The sequence below is a fragment of the Sorex fumeus genome, unplaced genomic scaffold, assembly GCF_029834395.1.
Source record: "Sorex fumeus unplaced genomic scaffold, SorFum_2.1 ptg000086l, whole genome shotgun sequence".
Classification (NCBI taxonomy): domain Eukaryota; kingdom Metazoa; phylum Chordata; class Mammalia; order Eulipotyphla; family Soricidae; genus Sorex; species Sorex fumeus.
The window spans coordinates 3,650,057-3,661,829 of NW_026606143.1; the positions used below are offsets into that span (position 1 = coordinate 3,650,057).

Sequence of the window (11,773 nt, forward strand, 5' to 3'; positions counted from 1 at the left end):
CAAACAAAAGGGCATAATCAAATATCAGTGCTGCAGATTCATACTGAAGTTTTAGATGCAATGTACCTAAAGAACAAAAACAGCAAAAAATTCCTCAAGGCACGCAGTGAATACTCAATCAGCAGATTTGTTGAAATCAAGAATATATACATGCAAACGGTGTCTTTAAATCATAGTTCCACTGAATCTGGAAAGTCACCTTAAAGGTCATCGCTCTTGGAATTTTCAGAAAGGAAAAAAAATCTTCATATCTAAGATATTTGACCCATTAGAAAACCCCATACTTTAAATATCTTTCTGTTTGTTTTGAGCCACACCCAGTGATGCTCAGGGCTTATTCCTGGCTCTGCTCTCAGGGATCACTCCTGGAAGAGATGATATGTAGTGCTGGGAATCAAACTGAACTGGCCCCCTTTAAATATTTTTAAATTTAAATGTTTACAAAGCAGTAACACTCCATGTATAATATTCCATGTAGAATATTCTAAAACCAAACCACTATGAAACTGCAGTCACTAGATTTTAGACTATCAAATTTTAAAGTAAAACAACAATGTACTTTAATGCAGATAAGATTTATGAATAAAGTAAAAGTAAAGGCCCTCCCGTTGATCATCGATTTGCTCGAGCGGGCCCAGTAATGTCTCCATTGGAGACTTTGTTGTTACTGTGTCTGGCATATCGAATACTCTCGGTAGCTGGAGCGATAGCACAGCGGGTAAGGCGTTTGCCTTGCACGCAGCCAACATGGCTGACCCGAGTTCGATTCCTCCACCCCTCTCGGAGAGCCCGGCAAGCTACTGAGAGTATCTCGCCCGCACGGCAGAGCCTGGCAAGCCACCTGTGATGTATTCGATATGCCAAACACAGTAACAACAAGTCTCACGATGGAGACCTTACAAGATTTATGAAAGAGCTCATAAAGCAACCCAGTGATGAGATATATACAGGAGTGCTGTCCTAAGCATTTAAAGTCAAATTATACGCTAAGAATGACTGGCGATAAAATACAGTGGGTAGGGTCCTTGCCTTGCATGCAGCAGATATTGATTTGAGTCCCAGCATCCCATATGGCACTGAGCCCCACAAGGAGAGATACTTGAGTGCAAAGTCAGGATTAAGGGATGGGTGTGGCCCACAAAAAAAGAGAATGTCTTGTTGTCACTCAGCTGAACCTTCTGAATTTCTGTTTTACTCCCTTTTATTTCTTTCTGGGTGCAATTCTGACACTTGAGTGTGGTTAATAAGCAATTATGCAAAATTCTCAAAGCTTATCACTTGGATATTATGTTCTTATTGACACTCTTATCTAATGATTCAATTAAATATTGCTAGAAAGTGGTGTTTTATTTATTTTAGTCTACCAACTACCAGGAAAGAGCTTTTAGACTAAGGATCAGAGGAATTGTGAGAAGGATTATATTAGCACATGTAAGGAAAACCTTACCTGTGGTGTGGTAACAAATATTTTGAAGAAGTGTGAAACTGTACCTCTAAAATATACAGTCTGGGAGCCAGAGAGATTGTATAGCCTTGCACAGTGCCAATCTGGGTTTGATCCCTGGCACTCTTACGGTCCCCTGAGCTCACCAGGAGTGATCCCTGAGCACAAAGTCAGATGTAAGCCCTTAGTAAAACCAGGTGTGCCCCCAAACCCAAAAATAAATAAATACAAATAAAAACTAAAAATATAGTCTGGTATAGCAACATCACTGTATCACTGTATCACTGTCATCCCGCTGTTCATTGATTTGCTTGAGCAGGTGCCAGTAACATCTCCATTCGTCCCAGCCCTGAGATTTTAGCGGCCCCTCCTTACTCGTCTTTCCCAATGCTGCCGTATTGGAAGCTAACTCAGGGTCAAGAAACCCTAGTGCCCAAGAACATATGACTGGATAAAGGAACTATGAACTATGATACATCTGCACAATGGAATCTGTAGATATCTGTACAAGATGAAGTCATGAAATTTGCCAATCCGTGGGTGGATCTGAAAGAATGATGATGGGTAAAATGAGTCAGAGTGTGAGTGACAGAATCATCTCTCATGTGCAGGATCTAAAGAAAAGCATGGTAGACGATGGGAGGATCGTTTAGTATATGCAAGTCACACACTCACACACACAAGCACAAACACAAGCAAGAAATAAACCCAAGACGTAGTTGGGGACTCACTAATGTCTGGAGGCAGTGACATGAAGAGCAGGACTTTCCTCATAGGAAGCTACAACAACAAGAGGGCAGTGGCCACTCTGGACAAGACTTGGCATGGAAAGGCGGTCAGACAGCGTGCACTATGCCTTATCAGGGACAGTCTTACAAGCCACAGTGCTCAAAGAGGGGAACAAGATAGCAACATCATCTCAATTAAAAACATTGAAAAGATGGATATAAAGTGTTATTTCTCTTTTAAGGAGTAATTTATATTTTTATTCTAGTGAACTACATACCATAAAACATGTTTGAAATACATTTGAGAAGTTGAAATTTAAACAAGGAAAAACAGGGCCCAAAAGATAGTACAGATGCTAAGACAATGGTCTTGCATATTGCTGACCCAAGTTTGTTCCCTAGCACTGCATATGGTCCCCCAAGCACTGCCTGGAGTGATGCCTGAGCACATAGCCAGTAGTTAGCTCTGAGATACCAAAACCAAAATAAAGGACAGAGAGTTGGATTATGCTAGTGAAAGATTTATGTCAAAGTAAGCAATAAAACAAATCACTCCAAATGTGCAAACAAAAACAGTGTTGAGGAGGGAGTGCAAAAAAGAAAATCAAAGAGAAAAATCTTTATCAAGCCAGTTAACTGCAAAAAGAAAGATACTGGAAAATATATCATATTTAACTCAATTCAGCCTCCAATCTTACAAATTACAAAACCATGGTTTTGTAAAACCAAAGATTTTTAAATTATTCTAATTCATAATATCAGACCACAACACAATAGGGAACAGATTGTCCAAACGAAAATACAAATTGCTAATAAATCTATAAAATGCTTTCCACAATGAATTAAAAGCCTAACTTGTTCCAATATCTTAAAATTGCAACTCAGGAGCCTGAAAGATAGTACAGGGATAAAGGGCCATGACTTGCATTTGTCTGGCTGATTTAATCTTGGGCATTACAGGGTCCCTAGAGCATGGCCAGGTGCAACCTAGAGGCACCCCAAGTAGAACTAAAAAGGCCTGGATAATACCCAGCACTGCAGGACCAGAGCAGCACTGCACCCTCATGCCTTTGTATCGAACTGTTGGACAAAATTCTCCTGGAGGCTCTTGACCTCCTAGGAGCACCCCCACCAAATAAACAAACCCAGAAAAATGTAAATCCAATTGTTTTGTTTTCCATTTGTTCATTTCTAATCAAACTTAAACGTTCACTATGGTAATGATATCATACGAGCAAGCATATTCTTCAAACAAGTGTCCATTGTGTATCTATACTTTCTGTGTAACTGGATTAGACATTCTTATAAACCACTGAATTTAATATAAACCAACAGCAAAACCTCATAAACCAACATATGCCAATAATAGTAAACATATTTATATTCTTCAACAGAGGTCACTGTGATCCAATTTTATTATATTTAAACAATACTAACATAGTATACTACATATAAATCTATTTATTAAATGTATTTATCACATTACCTTAAGATTGCAGATTTAAACTGGTAAATACTGATTAAATGCTACAGCTATACACGAAATGTCAAATAAACCCCAAAGTTCATTCAACCACGATGGCAACAAAAATTCAAAACCTAAATAAATTTAACATTTATATTTTTTGTTAAACATAAGAAAGTTTATAAATACTTTAAAAGTATAAGTACTTTTATAAATATAAGCATCATAGTTTGGAAAAACATAAGGGAAAGAAGCATCCTAAAATGCAGAAAATAACACTTAGATACTTAAATCTCAGAGTATCCAAGCAAAAAAGACATCAAAATAATCATTGTTTAAAATGTAAGATTTTCATAATCATTACAAAACCACATAGTATGTGCTGCCAAGTTCTGGGTTAAAACACTCCTAGTAGAAAAGATTTTTTCAGGGTTATTTCAACAAAAAGGGGAAGTTGTGGTGTGCTGTGGACTGAACTGTTAGAATTCTGAACATTAGTTAATCTTGCAAAACAATTTTTGTTTCAGTTATCGAGAAAGATTCAATCCCTGCTGATTTTATGTAGCATAATAATATGCTTAATTCTTTTAGTGGAGATCAGCTCAAAGACAAAATTATACGGGAGTTCTATGACTTAGACACTACTTGAAATAACTATGTGACATTTGGAATTTAATTTAAAAAAATGGAAAAACTCTAATCACAGATGACAAAAACCATGGGAAGATATGGCACACGTAGGGTGATCTTAATAGTTACCAGGATCACAGCAGGCAACTATTTTTCTTTCTTTTTTTTTTTATGCTTCTCATGGGCTTAAACCAAACACCAGGCATTGATCATTTATAGACTCATTACACCTTTTCTGTATGTCAACAGTCTCTCATTTTTGCTACTTTGGGTATTTTGTGTGTTTCTTGAAAAAAATTATGATAGTTTCTGTACTGCTGTTGTAATAAAAGTTTATGGCTTTCCAACCGGTGCTGGCGCGGATGTGGCGAGAAAGGGACCCTCCTTCACTGCTGGTGGGAATGCCGACTGGTTCAGCCCTTTTGGAAAACAGTAAGGACGATTCTCAAAAAATTAGAAATTGGACCCAGCAGTACCACTCCTGGAATATATCCCAGAGAGGCAAAAATGTATAGTCGAAGTGACATCTGCACTTGTTTGTTCATTGCAGCACTCTTTACAATAGCCAGAATCTGGAAAAAAACTGAGTGCCCAAGAACAGATGACTGGTTAAAGAAACTTTGGTACATCTACATAATGGAGTACTATGCAGCTGTTAGAAAAGATGAAGTCATGAAATTCATATACAAGTGGTACTACATGGAAAGTATCATGCTAAGCGAAATGAGTCAGAAAGAAAGGGTCAGGCATAGAAAGATTGATTCATCTGGGGAACATACAAAATAGGAGACGAACACCCAAGAATAGCCGAGATAAGCACCAGGAGGATTACTCCATGGATGTGAGGATAGCCGCACATGCTAGGGGAAAAGGCAGCTCAGACAGAGAAGGGAGCACCAAATAAAGGGTGTTGGGAGGTTCCTCTCAGGATGGGAAATGCGTTACGAGAGTAGACTATACACCGAACAAGAGTGCCACTCAATGTCTCTTTTGCAAACCACAGCACTCAAAAGGAGAGAGTGAACAAAAGGGAATGCCCTGCCACAGAGGTAGGGTGGGATGGGAGAATGGGGGGTGGGAGGGATACTGGAACTGGTGGTGGTGGAGAATGGGCACTGGTGGAGGGATGGATGGATATTTGATCATTGTATAACTGAAACCCATGCAAAAAATGTGTAAGTCTACAACTGTACCTCATGGTGTTTCACTAATAAAAATTTAAGGGGAAAAAAATAAAGAAACTTTGGTACATCTATACAATGGAGTACTATGTAGCTGTTAGAAAAGATGAACTCATGAAATTTACATACAAGTGGTACTACATGGAAAGTATCATGCTAAGCGAAATGAGTCAGAAAGAGAGGGATAGACATAGAAAGACTGCATTCATCTGGGGAACATAAAGTAACAAAATAGGAGCCTAACACCCAAGAATAGCCGAGATAAGTACCAGGAGGTTTACTCCATGGCTTGGAGGCCAACCACACATGCTAGGGGAAAAGGGAGCTCAGATAGGGAAGGGAGCACCAAATACAGGGTGTTGGGAGGATCCGCCCAGAATGGGAGAAGCATGCTGAAAGTAGACTATAGATCAAACATGATTTCCACTCAGTACTTCTTTTGCAAACCACAACACCCAAAAGGAGAGAGAGAACAAAAGGGAATGCCCTGCCAAAGAGGCAGGGTGGGATGGGGGGGATGGGCGGTGGGAGGGATACTGGGATCCATGGTGGTGAAAAATTGGCACTGGTGGAAGGATGGGTATTTGATCAATGTATAATTGAAACGCAAGAACAAAAATTTGTAAGTCTACAACTGTGCCTCATGGTGTTTCACTAACAAAATTTTTTAAAAAATAAAGTTTATGGCTTTGATATACAAAGTTAGTGCACTCCATCACCAAAATGGTATCCTAAAGTCATAGCTATTTCAATCTTCAATCCCCACTATCTAACATTTTTGCAATCCAAGGTTAAGGAGTTTTCACTGTTGGATACTGTCCATTCCCATTAGGCAATACCCAGCAGTGTTCAAGGCTTATTCTTGGCTCTGCTCTCAGGGATCACTTGTGGCAGGGGGAAAGGGAGCACATGTGGTACAAGGGATCAAACCTGGGTCGCCAGTGCAAGGCAAGCAGTCTACAAACTGTATTATCTCTCTAGCCCTTATTTTGGTCCTTTTTCCCTATCATCTTATTTTATATATTGGTGCTCATGGTGCTCATTTCACGATGTAAGCATTTCTCTCATATTAATATTAATGTAAATTATTTTCCCATTTGATTACTTCTTACAAATAATGGGGCATCTTACTTGCAGGGACACTATTTACTCATTTGTTGTTAGTAGGAACCACATCCTTCAATCCTTGGCCCAGTTGTGCAGGCCTGATGGTTAGGTGTTTGAGAGCCCAGCCTTGGTGGACAGCACCACGGATATTCCCAGCAGTGCTCAGGGGACCTACTGTGCTGGGGAATCAAACTCAGGACCTCTCATGTGCTCTACCACTTGAGCTATCTCCCCTGCCCTGATCTCATTTTTATATACCTCTTTCGCCATGATCTAGCCATTGATAGTCAAATAATCACTGAGGATAGTTAAAATCCTAAGTATTTGAACTATACTGTCTTTTTAAAATATAGCACTGTAGCACTGTCCTCCCATTGTTCATCGATTTGCTTGAGCAGGCACCAGTAATGTCTCACAAGAAATTGTGAGTTGTTACTGTGTTTGGCATATCGAATACATCACGGGGAGCTTGCCAGGCTTTGGCGTGCGGGCGAGATACTCTCGGTAGCTTGCCAGGCTCTCTGAGGGGGCGGAGGAAACGAACCCAGATCGGCCATGTTGACCGCATGCAAGGCCTTACCCACTGTGCTATCGCTCCATCCATTTAAAAATATATTTTTTATTTTTAATAAATTTATTTTAAGAAATTTTTGTATTAAAGTAATATGGCATTAAAACAAAAAGTTGCAGGTGTGCATCATAATTCAACTAGAAAGTCCAATTCTATCCACCATAAAAGACCCCTTTTACCTGATTTGCCCACCTCACTCCCCCATCCTTCTAGCAACCACTAATTTGAGCTGATAATCTAAGTTTGTTAGAGTTTTACTTAGCTTGGCTTCTATATTTCTAAAGTATACTAACATATTAAAATACGTATTAAAATTTCCATTTACAACAATACAAATACGAAAAGAGGATATCAAGCTCAGTGAAACAAATTAGAGAAAGCCTGCCTTTTCACTCTAAGAGACTGAAATTTACATTGTACCCTGGAGGTGGGCATTTCTCTTTTTCTCCCTCCCTCCCACCCTCCCTCCCTTCCTTCCTTCCTTCCTTTCATTTTTTTTGATTTCCCAAAAGAGATCCAATTCAGAAATTCTCCGTTAAGGGCAGATTTTTAAGTCTACTGCTATTTAGTTTCTGTCATTTGTCACATCTACATTAGGTCATAAATGAGAGGACTTGCATGTAATGTCAGCAACTAAACTGCTATATTTAAAATGGCATCACAAAATAGAGATAAAAATAAATGTGAATTTCCAGATAAATGCTTCCCAGGAGAAGAAAAATTAAGGGGAATCAAGAATGATAAAAAAATGGATAGGATATAAATGGCCAGAAATAAAGCACTTGTATGTTTAAAATAGCAAGAACAAGGAAGGAATGAAGGAACAAAATAAACATGGTATTCCACTGAGGATAAAAAAAACCAGCATGAATAAAACTCAAGTCCATGACAGAGATAGCAGGAAATGCTACTTGTCCCATGGTGAAGTCAGATAATGTGAAAGGCTGGTGAAAGACTATTAAATATCTGAGGAAAAGCAAAGGATTGAAAGAATTGTTTAAAAGATCAAGTCTCAGAGAACACTACAGGGTGTACGCAAATAAGGAGCCCAAAGCAAAGGGGGCCACTGGGAAGATGAGTCATAACCAGCTGAGTCAAAAGAATCACCGGGAATGGAAAATAGGAGTAGCAACAAAGATAAGAAATCTCTGTTGACAAGATACAGCAGGGTTTCTTAAACTTTTTCCACTAGCAACTCCCTTTCACCTAAAAAATACAAGATAGGCGAGCGCTACCAGAAACACCTCATATTTATTATGCATTTGATTTTGAATTGGTAAAAGCCCTCCCGTTGATCGTCGATTTGCTCGAGCGGGCCCAGTAACATCTCCATTGGAGACTTTGTTGTTACTGTGTCTGGCATATCGAATACTCTCGGTAGCTTGCCGGGCTCTCCGAGAGGGGCGGAGGAATCGAACTCGGGTCGGCCATGTTGGCCGCTTGTAAGGCGAACGCCCTACCCGCTGTGCTATCGCTTTTGTTAATTATACACTCAGAAACCTTTTACTATTGTCAAATATTCAGGACCCCCACATTCAGCTATGTAAACCCATATGGTGTCAGAAGTTCACAGCTAAAGAAGCTAAGGTAAAGCTTTTAAAAAAGGGATAATGGTGACAGTCAAAGGAATGAGGAAAACAAGCTAGGTTGGAGAATATAGTTCTTGGGACATGTGGACAATGAAGTAGGAACAAGACATTCAAGTGTGAAAAAAAAAACACACCCTGGAATAGACAAGCTATGGGACAATAGGTAGTTCAGACAAAGAAAATAATCCAAATTAGAGACTTAAGAACTTTATACAGATAAGGGAAAGAAGTTGTAAAATGAGGATAGATGCAGGGCCCCTAACTGATGAACAGCTGATTCTCTGAGCCATTTTGAAGCTGGAAGATTGCAAGACTACAGCCACAATTAAAGGAACAAAAAGCACAGATCAATGCAGGATTAAAATTCAGGATCCAGCAGTGACACAAAAAAACACGAAAGGAGTTTCATAAAGGAATGGCTGAAGAGTAATGGATGAATAAAGGTGAAAGCACTTTAAAGAAGGTATTCCACTGAAATAAGCAGCGTTTTCCCCTCTCTCAACTACTCACATAGTACGCAAAATGATTTAAGTGGCAAGTGGACAGAAACCAGGGATTATTGTGACTTAAAGATGGTTTATAAGGTGCCAGAACAAGAGGGGAAGCTGCCTAGCTGTTTTATGCATTTTACTTTGACAAAAAGGAAATATTAAAATGCTGCAATTATTTTTGCAGTTGAAAATAATTATAAAAATGAAATCTAATTTCCTTGACATAGATTGATTTTGAGAGTACCACTCATAATTTGTAATTTTAATTAGAAAGAAAATCAGAAGCAAACTGCAGCTTAAAGGTCCTAATGTATAAGCACCAACATGGTAAATAAACCTCTGTTCACAACCAAGAACTGGGAGTAAAGTGTGGAAAAGGAAAACAGCACATAGAGCGAGAGAGAGCAAAAAGAACAAAATGCTCTTTTAGGAATAGTGGAGCACCAAAACAATACAATCCCAGGGGAAAAAAACCTTAATTGTTAAATTTATGTGTTATAAAGAAGAGACAGAACTCCAAAATCAATTTACACGACTGAGTATCATTATATTCATTTCTGCATGTAACAAAAATATAGATTGCTTCTAGGAGGCTTGACTAGGACCAGATTCTCAGACCCACTATCCCGCTTCATTGCCAGCTCTCAGTAAGTGTTCAAAGGATGAATAAAAGCAAAAAAAGGGAAATATTTCTTTTTCTTACTCTTCACCAGTATCTGCTTTCTTCCAATGCCCCAGGATATGAAAATGTTTTTGCTGAAACTGGCTATAGTTGTCAAAGCAACAATTCAAACCAGTCTCCACTCTAAGACTAACTTCAACAGGTTACATCAAAAGCTATTTCCACCCAGAAGCAATTAGCATGCTGTCAGTCTCTTCAAAAATGTTATACATAGAAATGGCTACAGGGAGTAAATAGAGGAAACCCTTATATACTCCCTCCCACCTTTCCCCCTCTTTATAAGCCAGGTCCTATAAATTTATTTCAGAAATACATTTATGGGAGTGGACAGCGTAGGTTTCTAAGTCTGGCTAAAAAAAGTATTTTTTTTACCCAGTCAAGAATAAAACAATGTGTGTCCTTCTGAGCTTCCGTATGTACAGCAAAAGGCATAACACACAATTGAGAATATAAAGCACATCATATTAAAACGGAATTTAGAAATTTCAAACATTTTTCCCAAATTAAGACACAATACGTCGACAATGCGATGTGTTCACTGCAATAAGATTTCCTAAAAAGTCTCGCGTACCACACAACTGGTCAGCTACAACAAACCCAAGCTAGGATCACGAAAGGGTTGACTGCCAAGCAGTTTCCTGAAGACAAGATTCAGGCAGTGGAATTATTTTTAAATTAGGACCAAGGGAATTCCCTGACCAACCCTCAGCCCGACAACACAAAGGAATTCTCTTCGGTCAGTAAATGCCCTACGCCTTCCTGCATGCAAGTTCTAAAAACGACAGGACAAAATTACAACTAGGTGTTCAGCCTCTCAATCTTTTCCTAAATTTTTTCCACCTTCACTTAGCAAATTTTCAAGGATGACTAGAAAAGAGCAAGACTAAAATACGACAGGACAGATTTGGTTTAAAGCAAAGCACATGAAATCAAAAGCAGCCACCATCTCAGAAATCATGAGGGTCTTAAACAGGAACAAAATCACGGTCACTTCTCAGTTAGGCAAACTGACTTCTAATTATCGATCCCTCCAACCCTAGCCCTGGCCTCGTTTTCTGGTTTTGTTTTTAAATATTCTTTAACAGGCACAAAAGGAGTATTCACATCACAGGACTGAATAACAAGCTCCACGTAAAGGGCAAACGCATAACTGCAAAATATGAGCTAATTCCATGTCAGCATTTCACGTGAGTAGTAATAGTAAAAAGATTGTCCCTACTGCATTCCCAGTTCACACCAGTAACGCTGGCCCAGCCCCCACTCGCGCCAGGATCCGGGCCTGGACACTGATAATCCACAGTCCTGCACCAGCAAGCCCACCCGTGCCCCAGTCCTCCGTCCCCATCCAACGCCACGGCGCTGGGCTGCAAATTTCTTGGCCCAGGGGTACAAGCCACCCCCCCACCCCCCGCTCCGCGCGCAACAAGAATACCGCGAAGGTCTATACTCACCTGAGATGCCGCCTCCTAGCACCACGACATCGGACTTGTGGATCCTGGTCTTCTCCGGACTCGCCATGGCTGGCCTCGCAGAGCCCCAATGCTTGTGAAAAGGAGCGGAAAGGTCCAGTGCTGCGGCGGACTCTTGCAGTCTCCGGGTTTGGGGGCGCGAGAGCATTGACGATTCATCACTCCCGAACTGGGAGGAGCTCGGCTGGCTGGGCGGTGCGAAGCCGCGGCAGGGCGGCACCAAGCCAGCGGCCGTGGCTCTCGAATAGTCCAGGGACGAAGACGCGTCTTGGCTAGAAACTAGGGGGCTAAGTCCCGTTATTGAGCTGAAATCTATGCCCGATCCTAGGGAGTTCATGGGAGTGAGAGGCTGGAGCATCATTTCTCGGACGGTGCTAGGCAAGGAAGACAGGCTGGACCCTAACTCCGACGAGTAG

The 11,773-nt window shown here is 40.2% G+C and overlaps 1 protein-coding gene across 1 annotated transcript in view; it reads right to left on the reverse strand.

The window, feature by feature from the left end:
• Positions 1-11,475, reverse strand: part of LOC130039340 (amine oxidase [flavin-containing] A) — a 57,817-nt gene extending 46,342 nt beyond the window's left edge. The window contains exon 1 of the mRNA XM_056131216.1: positions 11,340-11,475. Within this exon, the coding sequence (XP_055987191.1) occupies positions 11,340-11,406 (67 nt within the window). The 5' untranslated portion in view covers positions 11,407-11,475. The remainder of the gene's footprint in view (positions 1-11,339) is intronic.
• Between the last annotated feature and the right edge of the window lie 298 nt (positions 11,476-11,773).